The sequence below is a fragment of the Lissotriton vulgaris genome, chromosome 6 (genome assembly GCF_964263255.1).
Source record: "Lissotriton vulgaris chromosome 6, aLisVul1.2, whole genome shotgun sequence".
Taxonomy (NCBI): Eukaryota; Metazoa; Chordata; class Amphibia; order Caudata; family Salamandridae; genus Lissotriton; species Lissotriton vulgaris.
Window position 1 is genome coordinate 1,122,242,488 of NC_141694.1, and position 26,875 is coordinate 1,122,269,362.

Sequence of the window (26,875 nt, forward strand, 5' to 3'; positions counted from 1 at the left end):
TACTTTGCCAGAGCTGAAAAACATGTAGAGTACACTACAAAAAGACATTGGCATAGTATACTTAGGAACGGACTATCCAACCCATTCAGGGTGGGTCTGAAAGAGGACATGTTAACGTTGGACGCAAATGTATTTGCGTCTTCATAGCTGGCACAGGAGGGAAGTTACATGCACTTTAACTCGTACATGGAGACGGTGGGGTACACGCTAGGGAACACAACTTGACCAAAATTTATATTTCCTCAGCAGTGTGGGTCTCCTTTGTGGGGTTCAGGTGGTAACTGAAGGGTATTAGACACCCATGTTTTTGATCTAGTTTGCCTTCCATGGTTTCGGACCCCATCCGCACCTGTTCAGCCACCTCCTTTTGGCATTCTGACACCAGGCATTGGGGTGCCATGTGTGGGTCGGTGAAGTGTTGTGAGCCAGCCGTGCTTGCGGGTGCTTCCTGCAGTGTAGTCTGTTGCAGGGGCTGTGTTCTCCTCTAAGTAGCTTGGCTGCTCTGGTCCTGGTGGTGGGTTGCATGGGATGTCCATGGGCTGTTGTAGGGCATCGGTGTTGAAGGTGTGGTGGTCCTCCCCGGCAACACTGATGTGTGGTCTTCTGTGCTCTGCTGGAGGTGTTGTGTGTCCCTCTGCAATGTGAAGGGGAGATGCAGGTTGACATTGTGTTGACGTGTATGTTGGTGCATTGTTCTTGTTTACATTCAGACTGTATGACAATGTACATTGTGACTGTTTTGGAGGTGCAGGATTTAGATGCGGGACAGTGTACATTTGGACTACATGATGAATGTGAGGTTGTACGTGTACATTTCCATTTCACAGTTTCCAGCTCTGTCAGATATAGTTACGCCTGCTTCTGCGCGTGTGCGGAGCCAGTTGTGTCCTTTGTGCTCCAGTGTCGGTGTTGCCCATTATACCACTTTGTTGTCAATGTGGATGTGATGTTAATGCTATGTTTGTGTGCTGCAGTGTGCCACGGGCATCATAGACATGATCCAGGGTCATTGTGAGTGTGCAGTGTGCTACACATCATTGTGCATGTGTGCCATTGTGCCCATCTCCCCCCGTTCCCCTAGTCCCTGGTCGCTACTCACCCTGTTGATGTTGTGCCAGGTCCTCTTGAGCTGTAGCCGCACTCTAGACTCTTTGCACTGTCTCCACACTGTGTGGCCTCTGTTTCCTCCAGCTTCTCCTGTGGCGCAGGACTCCCACCTTCTGTCGCCGTTGCTGCCTTCCTGTTGGCAGCAGCTTTGTGCCTGGCTTAGATTTTCACATCATGCCAGCGCCTCTTGGCTTCCTCCATTGGCCTCCTCGACACTCAGACTGCATTCTCAGTAGTCTAATTAGGGGTCAGTTGATGGTAGTGTTCTGTCACCTCATTGACATTGATCTGGTTTTGCTGTGGACTGCACCTCATCTTCTTCTCCCTCTTCTCCCTGGCCTTCCCCAACCCAGTTGTTCCTTGCTGGTGATCTGTGGGGATTGTGGGGTTTGTGTTGACCTCTGCGCTCGGTCAGGGTGCCTCCATGTTGCTACATACTTTGGATTGCTTCGGGTGTGTTGTTTTTGTAGCTTTTATAGTGCATTTTCCCACCAGACACGTGGGATTTGCAGACCTGCCGGTGATTTTCGTTGCTTTTTGTATCACGATTGGCCTCATGGCAGCTTTTTTTGCGTTCGTGTTTCGCATTTTGGCAGCATGGCGTTGAATTTAATGCGGTCATTTGACGCGTTATCTGGAATCTATCGTATGGTACCGCCTTTTTGTGAATACTTGGTTAACACAGCGTACTTTTCCCACGATAGACTGCGATGTTGAGAGTTGCGTTAAGCTACTTTTGCGATGGTTATCACGCGTTCTTGAGAGTATGCCGCTATATTTCCCTTTTCTAGTGATATTCTGTTCCACGATATTTTTGACACTTTAAATATGAAGCATGTAAACTCGTTATTTTTGCATACACTATTTTTGTGTAATGCGATATTGTTGCCGTCAATATTCTGTCAAACAACAGGAGTTTCAGCTTGTCTCTCCACACAGAAGGAGCGAAGAACAGCACATGAGGTACTCGTCCCTGCCATGCTCCATTCTACCTTTCAGCATGTCATGCTCTGCATTTCTGGGGCTACAGCACTGGTGCCCTTCGAGAGCACCACATATTTGGACAGCTGTGAGTGTAAATGTCATCCTGTCATGTTAAAGTTTTGGAGTTATGTGCTTTAGTATATCATGCACCAAAGTAGGAGGGCACACTGGAGGCACTATAACTCCCACTCAAAGATGTTGCAGGTTTCTAAGCATACCTATGGAAATATATGTGGGTTCATTAAATTCTGAAATCAGCCACCAGGCGAGCTTTGCAACTTCTAGGTGAAATTTCCATTTTTTTATGAATCTGGTCCTCCAACCAAATCTTAGTCAGTCAATCATGATGTCCAAACTGTGAAAACAAATTGTTTTTTTAGAGCACCTAAATACCACTTTGAAGCACACATTTTCAATTCAGCCTCCTAAGGTATATTCTCACATCAGAATTCAGTTTCGAATGAGGAGCGTCTGGTGTATGTAATCAAGTGATTAAAAATCAGAGCTCACTCTTTCTCTTCTACAACTAAAACGTCTTCTGGATCAAAACAAGGTTCACAGCATCTCTTCCGTTTTTGGATCAGCAGCGTAGCAAGACCATAGTGTGCCCTAATGCAAGCAAGTAAATGCTCCTTGTAGAGTAGGGGTCCCTAACCTGTGATCTGGGGACCCCTGAGAGTCCTAAATGTTTCTCAGGGGTCCGTGACTGTTTCGAAAATGCAATGACGCTAAGATTAATAAAGTGTACATCAATAAAGAAGCAATCCTAAACATATCAAAATAATCTGTAAGTGTGAACGAGTTTGAAATTGGAGGCTGAAAATTAAGTTAATTCCCTGGAGCAGAGCGAGGACAGCAAGCAGAATATACAGATGATGGGTAGCCACGATTGACACACCAACACAAAGAGAGCATGCATTAGGAACCAAAAAGACAATCTATTGGATGTATGACGTTACAACGCATACCATTACAACTACCTACCATTACAACGCGACCATTACAAAGCATACCATTACAACGCATAGCGCTTAGAGGTGCTGGATAGTGGTAAGTATAATTTACTATTCCAACTCCAGTCCCCGTGGACACTAGGGAAGGTGTTGGATAGTAAATTAAACTTATTCCCTATCCTAGAGCGCCCCCCAGCGCAATGCGTTGTAATGGTATGCGTTGTAAAAGTTGCGTTGTAATGGTAGGTAGTTGTAAAAGTTGCGTTGTAACAGGTGTATACCCAATCTATTATGCTACAGTTTAGCAGAATTCTTCAGCTTTAAGATTTAAAAGGCACTTTATTTTAAAGCTCTGACTTCCCCATTATAGTTAAAATGTTGATTTTTCTACACTTGATTGTGAATGCAATAAAATATTTCAATATTTGTGTATTTGCTTGATGTGCAGGTACTTCTGTATTTTTTTGTAGTGTTTTGAGGTTCAAGTAATGAACATTACTTAGGCTGGAAATATGTAGCTCCAATAATTATTCAGTGGGGGTTCTCGTTTTCCAGTAATCGTGTAGTGGGGGGTGTACAGAAGTCAAACGATTAAGAATCTCTGCCCTAAAGCCTCATTGGACAGTGAAAGAGTAAATTACAGTGATGATTTAGATGCAATGGTCCCCTCATACACTAGGGTCCCAGTGCCACTCCACATGTTGCTCCCATGGTGTGTTCACCTCTTTCATGTAATCATATGCACACCACAATCTATCAAGATGATTTCACATGCTTTTCGACAGGGAAAACAGAACTGCACAAAATAGGGAATGGGTGTGCCTACCTGTTGGCGGTTCAGGGACTGCCTTGGTCACAGAATTCTGTATGGTAGCCAGCCTGTTCTTCATAATGCGGACTCCTTCTGCAAACCGAGTTTCTTGTCCCTTCAAGAACTGCTGCATTTGGCGGATAGCAGCCAGGAGCTGTTGTTTGTTGAGGCAGTTCTGTGTACAAAAATAAAAAACAGCTGTTTCAACACTCAGCTGACTTCTGCTGTTTCCCTAAATTCAGGAAACTTTCACCTTAGCAATGCGCAAACATTGTTTCAAATTTTCCTTTTCTTAAAAGCGTCGGGCAGAACAGAGACCATGCTGACTCCTCGAGTTTTCCTTTTGTGACCCTGATTGTGAGGTTTTTAGAATTCAGAGGGGCATATTTACAAAGGGTCAAGTCAAGTCAAAGATTTACAATAATATTACATTTCACAATCGTATTAACATATCGCATCCAGCACATCTGAGTACATTATAAAGATGAAGAGCACTGTACATTTGACGAACACATAAAACGAAATAAAAAGGTTTGTAACCCGCTTAAAATTATTAATTGCCTAAAAACTCCAAAATTCATCTAGAACTAGTCACAACATAAAATTACTTTGAAATAACTGGGGCCAGCATTCCAAATATGGGCGAGGCGTGCAGTTTAAAATGATGATAATTTCTTTCGACATCTCATCGCCCCTGTGATATAGCTCGAAACCCCAAAGCATACCACAGAGGTACCAAGCATTTGTAAATAGGCCAGGGCTGGTCTGACCTGCTTTAAGTTGTAACCTCTTAGCAATGGCAAAATGAATTTCTTACGTGGTAGTACATAAAACTTACAAAAAAAGATCATGTGGAGCACATTTTGCTCTGAGTTATTGTCACATGGGCACGGCCCCAGAGACCCACTTTTCGCAAACGCTCTGGGAAAGGATAGCAGCCACTGTAACATATTGTGCTTAAACCTTAATAAGACAAACAGGTGGAATGGCTTGCTTATAAAGGTTAAGTACGGCTGCATCCCTCTCCCTATGCTTAACATGACAACATTTCTTACCGAGGGTTTGACCAATTCATCTTCTTCCCTTTGTAACATCACACTGTTTAGGAATTGCGATTTAACCGCCCTGATGGCGATTTTGCTTAGGGCTCTAGGGTTTGTAAACAGTTCAGGACTACCCAATGAATCCAATTGCGTTTTAATATAACGAATCCAGGGTATCGCCAAGGCCTTGTCTAAAGACAGACAGTCTTGGATAATAAGTTGGTTTAAATTTGGGGTTTGTTGTGACCAAATTCTTAACCCCCCTAGTATCGGTGCCACTGCGATCTGGTCGGAAATGTAGCCAGCCCCCAGGTCTTCATGTATATTAAAAGTGGCTGCCGAGAGAGGAAGCGACAGCGCTTTTTTAAGAAAGATATTTTCAACCGTTTGGATCTCATTCACATTGGTGTAGCCCCATACCTCACTCCCATACGACACCATGGGCACACATTTGGCATTGTAAATTTTAATGATATCCGGTCGTGGTTTGCAACCAAACCGTTTCTCAAAGCCCAACAAGGCCCCAGTGGCCCTCGCTAAAGTGTTTTTCTTCAGGGCTCGTTGCATCACCCATGACCTTCTATCATCAAATACAATGCCCAAGTATGGGAAGGTAGGAACTTTAGTAAGCACCTGTCCTTTACAGAAGAAAGATGCCTTTTTTACCTGTCCACTACCTATTGACATGGTATGTGACTTTTTAAAATTAGTTTTCAAGTCCAGTGAGTCCATAAAATTAATAAAACAATCTAAAAGTAATTGTAGTCCTCTTGCAGTCCTAGCCACTAACACAGTGTCATCTGCGTAAAGTAGAGCGGGAATCTTTTTTTGACCCACTCTCGGAATGTCCTTACACGCAGAAATTAAGGCATCACCCAGCTTATTTATATAAAGTGTGAATAGCAGGGGAGCCAGAATACACCCCTGTCTAACCCCTCGCATCACTGGCCAGGCATCCGTCAGGTTCCCATTTTCATTAAAGCGAACGGCTGCACTAGTGTTCTCGTGAATGTCAGCTAAGAAGGATATCAGTGCAGGATCCAACCCAATGTCAGACAGGGAAATCCAGAGTTTTTGACGGTTAACAAGGTTGAAGGCAGTGGACAGATCCATAAAGGCTAAATGTATGTCCCCCTGCCTTGCGACCGTGTATTTCCCTATGAGAAGGTGTAAGTTGAGGCACTGACCAACAGTGCCTCTCCCTTTTCTGAAACCGTACTGAAGGTCAGAGATGACGACATTCTCTTCCAACCAGTTTGTCAACCTCTCAAGAATTACTTTTCCCATTATTTTTGCCGCCGAGTCCTAGAGGGAAATCGGCCGATAACAGGCCAGGTCCTCTCTTGAACCCTTCTTGAACATTGGGACAATGATCGCCTTGGCCCAGGACACGGGGGACCCACTTCGGTAGCTGCATTAAAAACAGAAGTTAAAATCTTTGCCCAATAATGGGGATCTGCCCTATAAAGGTCTGCCGGAACCCCGTCCAGGCCTGGGACTTTCCCGTGGGCCGTGGACTCGATGGCTACCAACACTTCACCCTAAGTAAAATTAATTATCCCTGCCTTGTCAAAATCACCTTTGAACACGGATGCTGGGTTATTTAGGTCTGAACAAAGTCCGCCAAAGTGCTCCACCCACTTTTCTGATGGGATTATACAATCCTTAATTTTATTATCTGATTCACTAAACAGCGGGCTATTAATCACTCTCCAAAACTGAGTGCTACCTTTCAGTACACTCACCTTGGAGAGTTCCTCCCAGGCCATGTCTTTTAGCTCAGTTTTCCTCCGTTTAATGGCCTTCTTATAGGCCCTTCTTGCCGGAGCAATCCTCTGTGGGTCTTTACCTGGTGCTTTTAAGGCCTCTAGTAGGACCCCATGGGAATCCAAACAGGCTTGGTTAAACTAATTTTCCAGTTTCTTGGGCCTTAATTTGCTTTTCCCAGTCAAGTTAGTTGCTACCTGCTCTGTGATATGATTAAAAGCACAGAGGATATCCCTTGGGTCTGTGCTTGCACTTAAGCATAAGGTCAGGTCCTCGGCGTTGCTCCTATACAGACATTCCAAGAAATCAGTAGGGGTAATCATCTCCCACCTTAATCTTCTGCTTTGGCATATGGGGTCTATATTTAGGTTTGTAGCAGGTGCACACACAGTCACACTTTTAAGGGCCCTGATATTAATGTCTAACGTGAGTGGGTTATGATCGCTGTGTCCAATCTGTGTGACAGACAAAGACCCGGTAATGTTACTAATGGGGCATGACACAAAAATATAGTCAATAGTAGATTTTTTGCCTTGGGCATTAGACGTTGGGACAGGGCACTGCGTTTCCTCTTGCACTGGGGCAAACATGTGGTGTGCAGCTAAGAAACTCTCCAGCAAAAACCCACTCTTTGTGTGATCAAAATGAATATACCCAAGTGAGTCATTTTTAAGATCCATGTTCTCTATGCAGGGCATGTGACAAACATGTATGTTAAAATCGCCAAGCACTAGGAGATAATAAAACTTAGCATACTGCTCATCATAGTTATCCAAAAACCCAGATAGTGCTCTAAGGTGGTCCAGTTCGTCACACAGTGTAAAAGAGTTGAAAAAGTTGATCACCAGGATGGTGGGTAAGTTATCACCCACCAGTCTTGCTGCTAAAATATTTTGCGAATTTGAGTCTATTAGTGTGGCTTTATACAGTAACTTCAGACTAAATAACAATAGGAGCCCCCCCCCTAACTCTCCCCATAGTGGATGGAGTTGCAAATTTGCTAAATGATTGGTAACCATCCAGGTGGTAACCTTCTCTACCTTCCCAAGTTTCCTGCAGTGCAATGATATGGTGGGCTGAGAGGAAAGACTCCCAATTACTGTCCCCTCTTTTAGATCGTAGCCCAGCGATGTTCCATGATAGGATCGCGATCTTGTTTTCCCCTGCGGAGGGTTTTAATTCCTTACACTCCTTGTTCCCTATGTATACTGGCAGTGTTGTTGGTGCGTTAATAGCCCCACCTTCCACTATGGTGCTCATAGCTGGAAATTCCAAAGCTGTGGAGCCCCCCTCAGCTACTGGCATTACAGTCAAACTACATCTCCACTGAGCCCCTTGACTAGGGGAAGAAATTGGAGGTAAATCTCCCGTAATTATAGCGCAAGCTGCCACTGGGGGACAGACTAGACCCTGTTTTTGGGATTCGGATGACGGGCACACACTGTTCCTGTCCAGTAAACCAACTAATCCAGGTTCTAAGATGTCCCCGTCCCCATGTTTCTTATTGCTACCATGAGGGAGTCAGTCTACCCCCTCCAGCCCCATAAGTGAGGAAAAACGATTTGAGGTGGCAATGTTAAACATGGGATATGTATCAAAACAGGAGTTGTAATTTCCCTTTCTCAGAGGGTTACTCACCAGCGCTTTAGGATAAAAATAACCTAAATCTTTGGCGAGTATATCTCCGTCTTGGTCCCCAGTAAACCAGTCCAGAATGTAGTTGGTAGCCCTATGATCCCTAAAATTGATGGTGATGATGTCCCCTGGTATGTCCTTTGGTCTTCTACCGACCCAGCCCAACCTTCTAACGAATAAAATTTCGCCGTCTAGATTGGGCGGTAGTGGCCTGTGTACTCGGAGCCAATACATGACTTTGTTCTTGAGAGTCTGGTAGCTTTCGAATGTTCCCGCTGCTAACTCAGGTACCCCTGTTAGAACAATGACAAGAGGTTTGGCCTCTGGTGGGAGGTCTATATGTCGGGCAGGTCCTAAGGTTTGCTTGTCTTTGTGGGTGATACTCTGTGTGTTGGCCAGAGTTTCCTTGCCTTTCGTGTTTGCTTGTTTCTTGTCTGGTGTTTTCTTGTGGTCTGTATGTCGGGCAGCCCTAAGGTATGCTTGTCTTTGTGAGTGGTGCTCTGTGTGTCGGCCAAAGTTTCATTGCCTTTCATGTTTACTTGTCTATAGACTAGTGTTTCCTTATGGTTAATAGGATCAGAGGAGATTTGTGTTATAGGCTCAGTCGTTGTAATGTTGTCATGGGTCTTAAGGTGCTGCTTACTATTAGTCACCTTTGCAGGGGCTTTAGCAGCTAGGAGCACTGACCTCGACTCTGATGTATTTAGGGTGTGATTTTTAGTTGCCATTTCTTTTAATAAGTTAGAGCTGGCAATCTCTAAGTCTGAAATGGCTCCTAATTGCTCCATCATACATTTTACCCCCTCAATTAAAGGCAGAAGCAGAGATTTAATTAAATGCTCAATGTTATTCGTTATTACTTGCACAAAGCCTGTATTTGACAGGCTTTGAGTGGCTTCACTTGATATTGGACTTTTAGATGTAGTGGGAGTCCCTTCTGCCCAGCAAACTTATGCTCGACTTCCTTTGTGTTTTACCCCACCCCTCTTTCTTTTCGTGGGATTGACCTGCACTGGGTCCCTGATGGTGCTTACATTGTCTGGGGCCTGATTACCAGAAATTAGTAGTAATGATTTGTCCGATGATGAAGGAGAATTCAAGCCCAGACTGAGATCAGTGCAAAAGGAGTCGCTATGAGTTGGTGGGGTTGCTGGGAGATCTTGTAATTGTGGGGGTATTCCTATACTACCTGTTGGATCAGAACCAGTAGTAGCCTGCGTAGGGGTCTTAGCTAATTGGATAATCCCTAGGAAGGATCGCTTTTTCTGACATTCTAAGGAGATGCGCCGTTCAGTTAACAGGATTTCTTTTTCTAACACTGACGTGGCTCTAGTAATGAACGCATCCAAAGTCCCTTGAACAGTGCCTCCTGTTAAAGTTTTATAACCTGGTGTATTAGACATAATGAATGCAATAAGAGAGCCAAGTATAAGTATGTGTGGCTAAAGTACATTGATGCCCGTGCCAAAGTCTTAGTAGCATACAATCCAGCAGTGGTAAAGGGGATGGCCCAGCCCAGCCTCGGCCAGCCCGGACGGCCACAGACGGCCCGCCCTTTACCCGGGCTAAGCCCGGCGTCGCCCGCGTGCGTCCCGCGACGCGGAGGAAGCCGCGATCTTTTTGCGCCTCCAGGCGCAGAAGTGGGCGTCTGTGGGAGGAGAATCCCGCCAAGGATTCTGGGGGTTGTAGTCCCCACGCTCTGTGGCCGCTGATGGCTGGTAGCGGCGGCGGGGGGGAACAGCAACCACTGACAGGCAGCGCTCAGGCGCGAAATTAAGGGCAGCATCATGGGACCAGGTACAGCAAAGGTTCCAAATGCAGGAAACTGCAATGTTCGGAGATTTTCCCACTTTGCCGAGGGAGACGCGATCTTTCGGCGCCTCCGGGTGCGGAAGTGGGCGTCTGTGGGAGGAGAATCCCACCAAGGATTCTGGGGGTTGTAGTCCCCCCGCTCTGCGGCCGCTGAATGGCTGGTAGCGGCGGCGGGGGGAACAGCAACCACTGACAGGCAGCGCTCAGGCGCGAAATTAAGGGCAGCGTCGTGGGACCAAGTACAGCAAGGGTTCCAAATGCGGGTAGCTGCAAAGTTCCGAGATTTCCAAAGGGGATATTGCCACCAGTCCACAACATCACTTTTAGCAACGTTCTGGTGGCAATATGCCCATTTCTATATTTACAAAGCAGCGTTAAGCCACTTTTTGTGGCTTAACGCCGCCTTGAAAATAAGCCCCATTTGCACGCATCACTTAGTGTGAAAGGAGCGTGCCATGGGTGTTGCTGTTGGCGTTCCACAGCAACATCCATTACTTTTGACACTGCCCCAGAATTACAAGTCAATGTAAATCTGAGGCAGCGCCAAAAAAGAACGCCATGCAACAGGTGGCGTTAGAATGGGGAAACAAGGACAAATACTTTTACTTCTCTGCATTTTTACTTTTTCTGTGTGATGCATTCTACAGCACACAGAGAAAGAGCAAAATGCCATTAATGGTTGTTTATGTGCAGGAAGGTGTTCTTTCTGCACATAAACAATCATTAAATAATGATGATTTGCTAATTCTATGTGTGCCCTGCAGGACACATAGAAGTAACAAATTATCATCAGTGATTGGAATGTTTATGTGCAGGCCGCGTCACCTTCCTGCACATGAACAAGTATTCCCCGCAACCCGGCGACCCTTGCACTATGGTGCCAGGATTCAACGATGCCTGCGTTCTCATTTGGCAGCTAAATTGAGCTTCAGCGCCCAGGGAAAACACAGGGGTGCGGTGTATTCTTGTGAAAATGGCGCATCCCTGCAATTTGAAAATGTCTGAGCACTGCGCTGCCAACTTTGGCACAGCTCTGCGCTCTGACATTTTCCCGTAAATATGCCCTAGACTAGATTCTCTTTACTACAGACATCAAATACCAATATCTTTGGGTGAGGTATTTTCTGGGTGTTGGAAATGACTACTATTCATCGTTTTGTTCCGCAGACCTCTCCCTGGCTACTGTCCCACGCAACCGTAGAGCCATAGCCGAGGCAGATCCTTCTCCCACCGCGCCGCCAAGACCTGGAACACCCTCCCCCTTATCCTACGACAAACCGAAGACCTTCTAACCTTCAGGAGACAACTCAAGACCTGACTGTTCGACCAGTAGCAACAGCACCCCCCCTCCCCTCCCTTAGTGCCTTGGAACCCTTGCGGGTATGTAGTGCGCTCTACAAATTATTTGTTGATTGATTGATTGAAATGAGGCATAACAATCACATTTGTTATTTATCTTCATTTTATGTCTTTTCTAATAGTCCTTTTCCTCTGATGAATTTTGCTACAGTGTATCCGGGAAAATCTGTAATAGAAATAGGGAGGGGGTGATAGTTATCAAAGATTTAGGATTTTCAATCACCGCACAATGTTCTGACTTGCTGGAATCGGGAATTTCGCTTGTCTCCTAAATACGGCCCAAGGGTGCTATTATTATGAAAAAAATGAAAGGGATAGCGAGGGAGTCACCCTGCAAAGAAAGACTGATGGAGGAGGTGGATTGGGACTGTCAGACAGAGAGAAGCATAACTAGATGCTCATGCTCAGAGAGAACATACTCCAAGTTCCCAGGATGTCCATGGCCGACATACTGACTATGCGTCGCTCCAAAGAATTCTCTAAAGGGTATGCTGCACTCATGGAAATGGTTCTACAGTGCCAAGCAGAAACAGAACCTGTTAATGCAGTAGATACTGACAAAAGGAAGCTCCATCCCAAATCTTACTCAACCCCTTAGAGGTGTTACGGTTGTGGAGGATCATATCCACATCAAGGACCATGCCCTGCTCACAGAAAACGACGTTGTGCATGCAATAAGTCTAAGCACTTTTCCAAGGTCTGCCAGTCTTCGGCAACCAAAAAGGGGCAGAGACCCAAAATAATCAACTTATTTCAGTCCCCCACTATGCCAGAATATGACGAAGACATGGATGACGATGATGACCCATAAGGAATCGTTCATGTCCTCTATACACTTCAACCTGGTGGACATCCATGGAGGCATATTCCCAAATGTAACATTCTCCTGGCAGGCCATCAGATACCAGCGTTAAACTACCCGGGAGCGTCAATCAATATTCTGGCACAAGATGTCCTTAAGATGCTCCCTTTTCAACCGGTCTTACGACCCACCTCCACCTAGGTTGTTGCATATGGATCATCCATGCCGCTCTCTCTAGCTGACGTCTTTACAAGGGAAATTTCCATTGAGTCTCATTTGACGACGGCCAAGGTATATGTAACCAAAGATGGTTCCAGGATGCTGTTAAGCTGCCAGATGGTGGAGTGCCTTCAACTTGTTGCATTTGCCTATAGCCTCCACTTGGGAAACGTGGATGACCTGGTTGCTGAGTTTGCATCCCTGTTCAAAAGCATAGGTTGCCTCAAGGTCCCTCTAATACACCTCCACATTGATGAATCGATTCAACCTGTAGCGCTGAAGCATCGGAGGGTAGCTTTTCACCTACGGACCAAAGTGGAAGCTGAACTGAGGAAACTGGAGCAAGCAGATGTCATCAAGGAGGTTGGCGGCCCCACGCCCTGGGTATCCCCAATAGTGGCGGTACGGAAACCTAAGTAGCTGGAGGAAGCCCGGATTTGTGTTGACATGCGCCTGCCCAATCTGGCCATTCACGGGAAAGACATCTCACACTCACAGTCGATGACATCGTAGGTGAAGTCAGCAGCTCCAGGTGGTTTTCCAAGAAGAATACCACAAGCTCATGCTTGCACCGGAATCTAGAGCAATCTCCACATTTTGCACCCATGTAGTTCTGCGGAGGTACAAACGCCTCCGTTTTGGCGTGTCAAGTGTGGCAGAGGTGTTTCAGGGCACGATTAGGGGAGTTTTGGCTGGCCTCACAAGAATTATTAATGTCAGTGACAACATTTTGGTCTATGCCTAGAGGATCATCTCGACCGTCTGTGAGCCACTTTTCAAAGAATTAAGGACAATGGTCTCACACTACACAAAGAAAAATAGTTTTTCTTCAGAAGGAGATAGCTTTCTTTGGGTACAGTTTCTGGGAGAAAGGGATCATAGCTGATCCCGTAAATGTTTGTGACATGCAATCAGCACTGGCGCCCACCAATGTCACTGGAGTGTGCAGTTTTCTAGGGATGGTCTCATACTGTGGGTGTTTTATCCAAACTCTGACAGCCCTCACTACCCCACTTTGAGAGTTGACAAAGACCAATGCCACATGGACTTGGGAAGCCCCCCGGGAGGAAGCTTTTCAGACCACCAAACGCACCCTGGCACCAGACGCCATGTCTTTTTTTTATTACCCCAGTGGGGAATCAGAGTTGTGAGTCGATGCCAGCCCCACTGGTTTGGGGGCTGTACTATCACAGAGACAATACAATGGTGAATGGACCCCAGTGGCTTACGCCAGTCGTGCCCAGAGCAGCACTATTCTTATATTGAAAAAGAGGCCGTTGCAGTACACCTTCATATTGTCCACCACCGACATCAACTACGCAGCCAGAGAATTCCACCACTGGGTCTCCTGCTGCACCGACAAGCTGGCACCTCTCCGACACACCGCCAAACAACGCCCGCCAAAGTCTGCCTGGTTCACCACCGACCTCCAAGAAGCCAGACGCACCTGCAGATGTTTGGAGAAAACCTAGCGGAACAAGAAGACCACAGAAGTATGATACAACCACAGGATCGCCATGAAGGACTACCACCAGCGTATAAGGGACACCAAAAGAACGTTCATCAGTGACAAAGTCAAGACTAAAGCATCCAACACAAAGGAGCTGTTCAATGTCATTCAGCAGTTTGCAAAGCCCTCTTGTAAAGCCACTGACATTGCACCTTCCCAGGAACTCTGCGACAAACTCAGCTCCTACTTCCATCTGAAGATCAAGGCCCTCTAAGACAATTTCAGCGAGCCCACAGAAGAGAGCACCACAGCACCACACCACCCACCACTGCTGAGAAGCCAACCATCACCTCCTGGGCCATTGCATCCGTCAAGCTCATCTCCTCAACAATGAAGAAGACACACTAAGGAGCACCAATGGACCCCTGCCCCCTCCCATCTTCCACAGGGCCGCCACTGCCATTGCTAGCGAACTAGGATATACAATCAACTCCTCTCTCCCATCCGGCACCTGCCCTGACGACTGGAAACACGCAGAGGTGAAACCCTCCTCAAGAAACCAGCGGCCGACCCTACTGATCTGAAGAACTACCAGCCTTTTTCCCTCCTCTCTTTTGAAGCTAAAGTCACCGAAAGACTCATGAACGCCCAGCTGATTGCCTTCATCGAAGAAAACTCCATCCTAGACACCTCCCAGTCTGGCTTCCGCAGCAACCACAGCACCCAGACCGCCCTCCTTGCTATCACCGACAACATCTGCATGCTGCTCCACCAGGGTCACACCGCAACCCTCATCCTCTTAGACCTCTCCTGAGCCTTCGACACCGTCTCACATCGCACACTAGCTGCCAGACTCCACAACGCAGAATTACAGGGGTCCGCCCTCGACTGGTTCCGATCCTTCCTCTCAGGCAGAACCCAGAGAGTCAGACTCCCCCCCTTCCTCTCCGGCCCCACTGGCATCGTCTGCGGAGTACCCCAAGAATCTTCACCTATCAATCTAAAACCAATTTAGAAAACAACTCAAAACATGGATTTATTCCCTTTCTGACGATTATGTAATGTCCTTCATTTAGTTTCTTCTCTGTTTTCGATCTTTTGCACACTTTGTAGTTAGCGCCAGGATGCTCCTTTCGGAGCGATTGTTTGCGCTTTATAAATATACAAAATATACAAATAATATAATATACAATAATAATATACTAAGCCCGACGCTCTTTAACATCTTCATGGCCCCCATCGCATCCATCGTCTGACAGCTTGTGCTTAGCATCGTATCCCACGCTGACGACACCCAACTCATCCTTTCCCTCACCAAGAACCCATAAACCACCAAACTCTGCTTCCAGGAAGGAATGAGAAATGTAGCAGCCTGGATGAAGGACAGCTGCCTAAAACTCAACTCCGAGAAGACCGAGGTCCTCCTCCCCGGACCCTGCACCTCCGCCTGGGACAACACCTGGTGGCCCTCCACCCTTGGGAGCCCACACACCCGACAGACCAAGCTCAGAACCTCGGCATAATCCTCGACTCCTCACTTTCCATGAACCGCAAAATCAACGCTGTCTCCTCCACCTGTTTCAACTGCCTCCTCATCCACCGTAGGACTTTCAAATGGATCCCCCCGACTGCAGAAAGACCACCACCCACGCATTCATCACCAGCAGACTTGACTATGGCAACGCCTTCGATGCCGGAATCAACAAAACACTTCTAAGCAAGCTTCAAACCATCCAGAACGCTGCTGCGAGGCTCGTCCTAGGGACACCGCGCCACGAACATATGACCCAACACCTGCGAAACCTCCACTGGCTCGTCATCGAGAAGAGGGTCACCTACAAGCTCCTCACCCACGCCTACAAGTCCCTCAACAAATTCGGACCCAAATATCTCAACGACCAAGTATGTTTCCATGCACCCAAGAAGAACCTCCGCTCCGCCGACCTCGCCCTAGCAGAGGTCCCCCGCATCCACAGAAGCATAATGGGCGAGAGAGCTTTGACCTACATCGCAGCCAAAACCTGGAACGCGCTCCCGGTCAACATCAGACGCTCCCAAACCCTCCACATGTTCAGGAAAGACCTCAAGACCTGGCTCTTCGACTGACCTGGAGCTGTTTTACCCCCCACCCCCCAGCACCTTGAGACCCTCACGGTGAGTAGCAGGCTCTATCAACCACTGATTGATTGATTGACTTGTATGGCCAGCCATTCCTAGTTTATGCAGACCAGAAGCCACTGGTCCCTCTTTTCACTGGTTCTTCATCTAAACCACCTCCCAGGAATGAGAAATGGATTCTTCAACTTCAATCATATCGCTTCTCTGTCATATATCATCCGGATCTAAATTACAGCTGATTATCTGTCAAGGCATGCAAGGCTCACCTCTGCGGAAGAGGTATCAGATGCTGAGGAGGTCGAGGAATACTGGTAATAGAACGGTCCAGGCCGCTGCCCATCTCCCTTGCAGACATCATTAAAGCCACTGCTTCTGATGACTGCCTTCAATTGGCCATCAGTGATGTAACTTCTGGAACTCACACCCTAACTCACAAAACCTCTCATCGTACTGAGGAAGCGAGGATGACTCTGATGTCTCTCAACGTGGGGCAGACCACCCAACGTGTCAAAAATAGGATTATGCAACATCAAAGCAGAATCCGTTGAAAGTACAAGGGGCCTCCCTTGTCGAACATTATAACATCCATGGCCACACACATGAGGAATTAGAATGGTGGTTGATTGAAAAAGCTGTGTTGCACCAAAGAGGAGGAAATATGGCATCCGTCCTCAATTACAAGGAATGCCGTTGGAGCCATATCCTTGATTCAGTAGTACATGGGTTAAACGAACATGAAGAAACATACTTACAAATGAGCAAACTGTGATCCCTACGGTACCCCAATGACACTGTATACGCCTTTCAGTTCTACCCATAGATATAAGATTAGAACCACACATAGACTAAGCATCTCCTTCTCAGGTAAGCTTATAACTACCTATTGTGTGTTAATAAATCTAATGTGGTTTCATCTGTATGTAACATGTTCAGACCATGAAAAATCATGTGCCGCATTGCAATGGATTATATATGTTGATATGATGTGCAATCAATTCATAATTCACCAGGATTATGTATGTGTTGTTAAACGCTTATGATCTGCTTTGTGTTGGCAACCATGACCATAATTAATTGATTGGCCGTGGTAGTCGCGGTAATTGTTTTGAAATTACATTAACAAAATTGCACATTAACTAAACCATGATAGGAGATGGTTCCTAACTCCTTTCCGGGTTTTACTTTTCGCCTGCCATATAGGCTATTAATATGAGACTTATGTTTGTTTTGTTTTAATTACATAACCCAAATGCACTATAATCGCATCACAAGAGCAGATCCTTTCAAACCCTCACCGGGTTTTACTTTTCGCGTATTCCATAGGCGATTATCACGAGAGGAGAATCCTCTCCGGTCCTTACTCTTCGCCGATCACAGAGGCGATCACGAGGTTGATACCACGTCGCGCTAGAATGATTTAAAATAGTATGTGACCCGTGGCCCCACACTCATGACTCACTGCGTGAAAATAAGACAGACGTATGCTGCTCGTTTCATAAGTAAGTGCGCTCCGTGTGTGCCACTGTTAACTAATGTAGAAGTACATCAGCCTAAAATTAGTTACAACTAAAATAACAGCCGGGTAAAATATATTTTGAACGCAGTGAGCAATTCTTCTACCCTTTTCATTTTCCGAGACGAATATCGGAAGGGTTTGTTCCCGTTTTTTAATATCTGAAGGGTTCGTTCAAGTTTTTTTAAATCTTTCGCTTTTTCTAAACACTACCCTGAACGTATTGCACCACATCTTGGACCCCCTACTATTAACCCCTTGAGGACCATGTAAGATTAATGTTATTTTAGCGAGATGGTGCATAGCCCACCCGCGTTTTTTAAAAATAATAAATAAACCGGCTAGTCAATGGATGTATGTATCGTTTTAAATGCAATATCTACAGTATTCTGGATAAGGGTGGGACACGTTATAAATGCCTTTGTAGATAGCATTAACCTGAGTAGGTTCACCATCGATTGTGGTTTATCACCAATGTTTACATGAGACCTATATTTACGCCAGGCCTCCAATTTCCCCCCCCCCAGGTGATTGATATAATCTCTACCTTCAATTTCTTCACCGGCTGGTGAAGAAATCCATCGCATTTATTGCATAAGGTATGTACAGATAGGAACATTTATCTTCTAAAAATACCTATGATTAGCTGGGTATTGATTCTCAACATTACCCACAGATTCCGCCTTGACGGATTCACTGCTGAGGGTGTCGGCTGACTCCCTCCCTGCCCAGACGATTGGCAAAAAGCAGGAAAATCTGCAAACTCTCAGGTGAGCGACGCCAGATTTGGTACTGGCTCACGTTTTTAGAATCCCTCTCGCACACCTAGAACTAAAACAAACCCTTATTCCTTCCCAGGTTGTTTTCTGTTGTCTGTCCTGATGAAGACCCAATACGGTTGCCAGAAAGTCTGTACCATTTACTAGGGTCGAAACGTCGACGTTGTGTTAAACCTATATGTCCATACTAAGTTTCAACCAAAAAGAAATAATATATGTGACCGTTGGAACAATTGATTTCAAATTATGGACTGATATATATGTATAATTATATATGTTACTGTTTCACTACACCGTCATCACTTGTCACTATCATTCACTTGAGCACTTTATTGTAATTGTGTTACCTATGTCATTGATGTTTTGGACAACCCTTGTTTAGTTTTGTCTATGATTATTTCATATCTGATTTTCGAAATAAGAAAACCTTTTTGAGAAAATCAAAACTTTGGTGTGTATGTTCTTTAGAATATTTCCAAGAATGATATTGTGAAATACATATAAAGGGCTGTATATGAATAATTGATTTTGGCAAAGAGATCTGTCTATTCCCACTCCAGTGGGTGCAACAGTAGGGAAAGCGTTGGATAGCGGATAGGTACAAATGACTATTCCCACTCCATTGAGTGCAACAGCAGAGAATGCGTTGGATAGCGTAGGGGGAAAAATTACTATTCCAACTCCAAAGGGTGCAACAGTAGGGAAAACGTTTAATAACATAGATTTTTATTGTCACATACTTATAAATAATGTTTATATTTAAAATAATGTATAATGAATTTTTCAAATACATCAACATCAATAAAAAACAATTAATGTTTAATAAAACCAATTACATTTCAATAATGTATTGACTATAAATTAACAAACACCAATAAATAATAATTATTAAATATTAATCACCAAATAATACATATAAAAGAATAATGTATTTATCATGACAATAAAATATTATTTAAAAAACATTATACAAATTAATATTTTTAGAAAAAATAATGTTTAATAATTATTTAATTATTTTTTTCTAGTTATTAAAAAATATTTACAAATCACAAATATTAATTGATAATTTAAACAATAATTATCTATTAAAATAAATAATTACCAAACAATATTTTTTTAATACATTAATTATCCATAACTAAAAATGTATAAATAATTAAATATTTACAATAAAATTACTTTCCAACCAATACCCCTATAAACCCACAACACGATCAGGTACTAAAACATAACATTTAATTAAAATTAACATTAATTACTAATTATATAATTAATTAATCAATTAAAATAATTAATTGCCAATTAATAATTAATTACAAAATAAATTATACATAATTTTTTTTATTAATTACAATTAAATTACTTCCCACCTTATTCCCCTATAAACCCACAACCCGTTCCAGAACTAAAACATAACATTTAATTCAAATTAACATTAATTATCAAATCTATAATTAATTTATCAATTAAAATAATTAATTGCCAATTAATAATTAATTACAAAATAAATTATACATCAATAACTATTTTATTAATTACAATTAAATTACTTCCCACCCTATTCCCCTATAAACCCACAACCCGCTCCAGTACTAAAACATAACATTTAATTAAAATTAACATTAATTACCAATTATATAATTAATTTATCAATTAAAATAATTAATTGACAATTAATAATTAATTACCAAATAAATTATACATCAATAAATTTTTTATTAATTACAATTAAATTACTTCCCACCCTATTCCCCAATAAACCCACAACCCGCTCCGGTACTAAAACATAACATTTAATTAAAATTAACATTAATTACCAAATATATAATTCATTTATCAATTAAAATAATTAATTACCGTGGGAAGAAAGATGGCGTCAGCGTGAGCGGTCGCAGCGGCGATGCTCTGGGACACTGGGCTGTTTCTTACTCAGTACATGCTTTTCCACAACCTAACCGAGTGATCAGGACCCCCGCATCATACATCCTGTATCCCACGCCCAGCATTTTTCAGAGCTACTTATTGAGATACCGTGATTATTATTACAGCAGCAGCAGCACTATGAGCCGTCGGGAAAAGCCACAGGTGGGAAGAAAGAACCTGGAGGCGCTGAGCCGTGCCGAGCTGAGTTGTGCAGCGCCCCATCAGGAAAAACGTCACGAATCTCACATATGTGGCAGTATTTGAAACGACGGGGAAGTCCCAGATTAACCTCGACCCTAGCTGCAAGTAGTTTTTCATTTCTGACAATTGGCGTTTTGGCATCTGGAGTTGACATCTTTGTATCGAATTGCATAGCAGAAGGGCATATTAGCGTGCACATGTGTTATCTGCCATTGACTATTGCTTGCTGGATTGCTTGCTGGATTGCTTAAGTGACTGAGCCCTTCATCACAATTTAATAGTGTCGATTGTTTGTCTGCGATCGACTGCCAGAAAAAAAAAAACCTTTTGTGCCTTTAAACATCTGATTCCTGACAATGGCCTGCCATGGCGTTTTGTTAAAGCCCTGATCAAAGCCTTGCTCTTCCATACCTTTTAAATGTAACAGGTTTCAGTTTCAGTAACTTTTCTGCCTTTCACTGCCGGAGCTTTCTCTCCCACCCACCTCCCTTCGAATCTAGAGGTCATCTGCAGACGGGAGAATACCGGACTTTAACTCTCACGCGCGCTGCGTGCTTGAGCACGCCCCACGTGTCCTGTTGTCCAGTTGTCCGTTGCCAGGAGACGCTCTGTAGGAGAAAAGAGGGCTGGGAAATCAATGGTGCTTAGGAGTAGAAGCAGATTTAAAACGCAGGAAAAGCAGCTCATTCACCAATCGCTCTCTGCAAGTGAGACTGGAGCTGGAACTCGTGCTGTTTCATCTGCCTCATTGCTTTTATCTGCTGGGACTGTGATTGTAATTAATACTAGCTCTGTGTCTATATCTTTATCTGGCATACCAACAAAACCGGCAAAACCTCAAGTAAAACTTCAAACAGGGAAATGCTACCCTCTCAATACCGGTTCCTTACAGAGAGAGCAGAGAATTTGTCCGAAGGAGCTTAAGGGCACAAAAGGTCAGAAGAGACGCAATTCTGCTCTGAAACAACTTTATTACAGGCACAAGAGAACATTTCAGGGAGGAAGTCGGTGGGGTGCACTGACATCAGTAAACTGTCAGAAATGGATTGTGATGCCCTTAAAGCCCTCTAAAGCTACAGATATGGAAAGGAATACTGGAGAGCACAGCGAGGGCAAGGAGGACAGAGGGGAGGGGCTAACTCTGCAAGAGGAGCAAAAAGGCCAGAAAACACAAACAGGGGCAGCATATAACGCCGCTTTTAATAAGGAAAAAGGGGATGAGGTAGGCGAGCTTCTACAGGGAGAGACATTGACCGAACAAGAGCGCGAAAATGCAGAAATTGAATTGGCACCTGCCCAACACACACCTGCCCAACATACAACTAACAGACATAAAGGTCCTGAAACCAGAGGAATTAGAGCAAAGGAGAAAGACCTGGCAAAAGACCCGGTAAAAGGCCCGGCAAGAAATGAGGTTCAAGAAAAAGAAAAAGGAGAAGTTAAAGATAAAAACATGGAAAAAAAGCTGGAAAAAGAAAGAGAAAAAATCAAACGAAAGGAGAAAGAGAAAGAGAAAGAAAAGGAGAAAGAGGCTGGCAATAAGAAGGAGAAGTGGGTCGAAATGGAGGAAGATGCCAAATTGGAATTAATGGCCAAAAAAGCGCAGAGATTACAGACTATAAAAAATTTAAAGGCAACTGCAAAAAATACCAGTATAATTGAGTCATCCCAACCAAGAATATCTAATATTTTCAGCCCTCTGCATAAGGATTGCCAGAGTGATGTAACAAATAATGGGGAAAAAATACAGATCCAAATGCAGAACAAGAACACTGAGGAGTGGAATGGAAGCTGTAAGGATGTTCAATGTATACCTCCAACCAACTTGGAGGAAAGTGGAACTATAGGTACTGGCGATGGAACTTGGAATGCAGATTCAAAAGTGACCCACCAAGAGGCAAGGGCATCTATAGAGATAGACGCAGTAACATCAAATCAGGGAGTGCAAATGGAGCAACTTGATAAAAAAAAAGTGAACCAGGAAACGAAGGACCTGATCCCTTTTCCTAATGCTCCCAATTCGCAAGATCTTCCAGTAGGGAAAGAAGCACATTCAGCTAATCACTCTCTCCCGGATGAAGAATCCGAATCCGAGGTATATGAAACAGGAATGTCTATCTCTAGTGACTCAAGCCAACGGAGCAATTCAAGAGAATCAAGTCCTAGCACTCGAAGGGGCGCCGTATCTCTGGAGATCTCTGGCTCCAATGATTCAAGATTATCTAGCGAATTCAACATCAGGAAAAAAAGGAGTGGGGGGAAAAAAAGGTCAAAATACAAAAGAGAACGAAACGTGTTAAATGCAGAAACCACAGACCCTGGAAATAACACAGACTATGGCAAAAGTAGACCTAATCCCCCCCGAAGAAGCCCAAGGACTAAATCATCAGGAGAAACACCACGCCAAACCCTGAGCACACAAGCAAACAAAGATAGACACCAAAAAACTACGGAGCCCTCGTTGAGCCAGGTGCTCAGCTCAATAAAAAACTTCCATGAGGATGTGAAAAAAGACAGCCAAAAGAACCGCATGGCCATTGAAAAACTACAAGGAGCAGTGAAGAAAGTGGGCAGTATCTGCTCCGAGATCTCTGAAAGAATGGTCATGGTCGAAACCCGCACTGAGAATCTTGAAACGGATGTTGCGACGCTTCAAAAAAAGGAAACAGAACAAGACGGAATAATAAGGGATCTTATGGCCAAAGTGGAAGATCATGGAAACAGATCCAGAAGGAATAATCTAAGGTTTCTTGGAATTCCGGAGAATTTTGAGGGAAGCGATGCTAGAGGGGCAATGGTCAACATACTCAAAACAGCTTTTCCGGAATTGGAAGCCTGGGATATGGAAATGGAAGTTCAGCAGGCCCATCGTTTTCCTCTAATGCTGTCAAAAAACTCTAACAAGCAAAATCAATATCCCAGGGCAATGCTGGTCTGCTTTGGGAATTTTCTCCTCTGTGAAAAAATCTACGACCTTGCAAGACCTACCACCCAGAGAGAGCATGAGGGGTTCAAATTTTTTGTCAGACCGGACTTCGCTCACGCCACCGTGGAGCGAAGATGGAAAATGCGTCAGCTATTTGGACCCTTTGAAAAAGTAGGAGCAAAAGTATTCTTGCAAAATCCGGCACGCTTGAAAATTATATTTAAAGGTGCAACAAGAAGCTTCAACAGCGAAATACAGGCGGAGGACTATCTTCGAGAAATCTCAGAGACAGTCTCTCAAAATTCCGGGAAATAATCTAAATCAGATTTAAAGACTTGTAGACTTAAAGACTTGTAGTAAAAGTAATATATAAGATGAATTAACTATAGCAATGTGTATCAAGTAGAAGGTATATATTGGGAAAGCGTGGACTTTTTGCAGAATGGCGGAATGATCTGGGGAAATTAAGTCTGAAAAATTATTAGAAAATTTAGGCTAAGGGTCAACTATAAAAAAGAAGCATAAAACTTATACTAACAAACTAGCCTAGTTCGCAGAGCCCGCTTGCGCAGACGTCGCACCCCTGGTCCAGACAGGCCCAGGTAATCTTCAAAGGTGGTGGTGGGTGGGGGGGGGGAAAGGGAAGGGGGGAAGGCCGGACAGGTTAGACATACAGGGAAGTAGCCTCAAGACATGGCGGGGGGTTGTGGGGGGGGGGTTTAGCAGTAGGGGGGGTGGATATACAGGTATGAAAGAAAGAAAAAATCGACTAGAAGACAGGACAGATTCATTAGGTAATAATGGTTAAGTTGAAAATTTTGACAATTAATATATGCGGGTTAAATGATACATATAAAAGACAAAGGTTTGCAATTGGTTTGAAATCTATTGGAGCAGATATAGTTTGTCTACAAGAAACCCATGTTGAGGGGTCTCAGCTTCATTTATTAAAAACATTAGGATATAGAGTTATTACCGCCACCACCCAACAGAATAAAACCAAAGGGGTAGCTATTATGGCAAAAGGGGGTGGAGCCCAGTTTGCGAGACGGGCAGCAGAAGCATTTGGCTGATGGGCCATTGTGGAATGCAACTATGATAAGGGGAACAAATTTACGATCTGCTCTGTGTATGGCTGTGTTTCTGACGATCCCGATCTTTTGAACTTTTATCAAACGAATTATCACATTGGCCTGTTCCGCTGATTGTTTGCGGGGACATTAATCTAAATCTCCCGCCTAAGTGGATATCTACTCATAACTTTAGCTACCAGGGAAGGAAGCCAAAAACATTTAGAGCACTCAATGATCTTTGTAACACCCAGGCGATATCTGACTGTTGGGAGATGCAACACCCAACCGACCCTGGGTATACTTTTTTTTTCACATCCCCATTCCAAATTTGCTAGATTAGATTATTTTCTTGTGTCTGATGTAATTATCTCTCACTGTTCGATAGCCAGATTACCAAGAGTCTTTTCCGACCACAACCCTTTAATTATTAATATGGATTTGGGGGATCTGCATAGACCCCGCAGCAATTGGAGATTTGAAAGGGCTCTTCTGGCCAACGTAAAATACTGTAACCTTATGGAAAAATGGATCCCTGACTTCTTAAAATATAACCTAGGGAGTGCTCCCCTAGAGGTGGTCTGGGACACATTAAAGGCCGGTGTAAGGGGAGAAACTCTTAGATTTTCCATCAAACACAACCAGGAAGCAAAACAACTAAACAAATTAAATAATAATCTTACTAGCAAAGAGGAAGACCTGATGAAAGCTGTCCAGGGTAATGGTAATGTAGAAGGTGCAGCAAGAAAAGTTGCGATAGCAAGAAATCAAATAACAGAGACATTCACCGCAAAAGCAATAACCAATACCATCGTGAACAGGGAGAAAATATATGAGCTTAATGAGCAGGTAGGACACCAACTAGCTGTCCGCTTAAGACAACAGATCAGCGACAACACAATCACTAAAATTAGAGACCCAATTAAAGGCCTGACCCGTGATTCTAAAGAGATAAGGGAAGCGTTCCATAGATACTATGAAGATCTGTACACCGAGACAGGGAAAAATCAATACAAAATAGATACATATTTGGATCTTGGTACAGGTTGTCTACTACCCGAAACCGACAAAGACAAACTTGCAGAAACTCCACAATGGCTCGAAATTCTCCTGTCGATAAATAGTCTCCCAACCGGAAAAGCAATGGGCCTAGACGGAATTCCAGTCAAATTCTACGTTAAATTCAACAAACAACTAAAAGAAACCCTAACCAATTTGGTAATTCAGGTATTTAAGGGAGGGCGAGCACCCGAATCATGGAATCAGGCTAAAATCATAGTTTTTCCTAAAAAAAATAAAGATCCAAAGGAACTAGGGGCTTACCGCCCCATTACCCTGATAAATAACGACGCAAAAATATATTCTAAATTACTCGCTAGTCGATTGGCCCCGGTAATCCACAAAATTATTTCCGTAAGACAGCATGGATTCGTTCCCGGTAGATCTACTACTGATCACATTCAGAGGGTGATCACGCTCTTCGACATAGCGGACGTAACAGGAGACCCTATGGCACTTATCCTTTTAGATGCTGAAAAAGCCTTTGATAGGGTCTCCTGGAAATATCTATGGACCGCTATGTCGAGGAGTGGGATTGGGGAGACATTTATCAATGCTATTCGCAAGATGTACTCTAATCCAGAAGCTGTGGTCTCGATAAATGGAGAAAACACAGCCACAATTAAAGTATCAAGAGGTACAAGCCAGGGGTGCCCTTGTTCACCTCTCCTATTTGCCATATTCATCGACCCTTTCATCCACAGATTGGAAATGAATACTTCAATAATGCCAATAAGCACTATCAGTGGCGAAACAAAGTCTTTAGCATATGCCGATGACATTGCCATAGTTACAGCTGATCCTAAAAAATCAGTAGAGGCAATGGAACTAGAGGCAAACAAATTTGGCGAAATCTCGGGGTATAAATTAAACCAGACTAAAACTCAAATCTTAATCAACAGCAATAGCAATATTGTCGATGAAAGGGTAACGGATAAGGCAATGTATCTCGGTGTCAACCTTACCGCTAATTTAAACAATCTGGTTAAACTTAACATGGCTCCTCTAATGAAACAAACGGAAAAATGCCTAAAAAAAATGCACAATCTACACCTTACAATCATAGGAAGGTGCAATCTAATCAAAATGGTATATCTTCCTAGATTTTTATATTTTTTCAGAACCATTTGCTTGAATTTTGAACCACTTTTATTTACGAAATCGATAACATTTTTTCTCGCTTCATATGGAGCTATGGGAAAATACGAAGATCCAATAGATTTATTACCCTACCAAAAGAACGAGGAGGTTTGGCAGTCCCAAACCTTAAAACCTACTGGTGGGCGACAATACTTAAGTATAGTAGCCAGCTGCTCAAGAATAATCAGGACGATCGCTTAG

At 43.8% G+C, this 26,875-nt stretch overlaps 1 protein-coding gene across 2 annotated transcripts in view; it reads right to left on the minus strand.

The window, feature by feature from the left end:
* The window catches only part of FBLN7 (fibulin 7), a 711,714-nt gene that overhangs the window by 376,248 nt on the left and 308,591 nt on the right, over positions 1-26,875 (minus strand). For both annotated transcript variants that reach the window (XM_086927208.1, XM_086927207.1), the window contains exon 2: positions 3,871-4,030. In XM_086927208.1, coding sequence (XP_086783334.1) covers positions 3,871-4,030 — 160 coding nt within the window. The remainder of the gene's footprint in view (positions 1-3,870; positions 4,031-26,875) is intronic.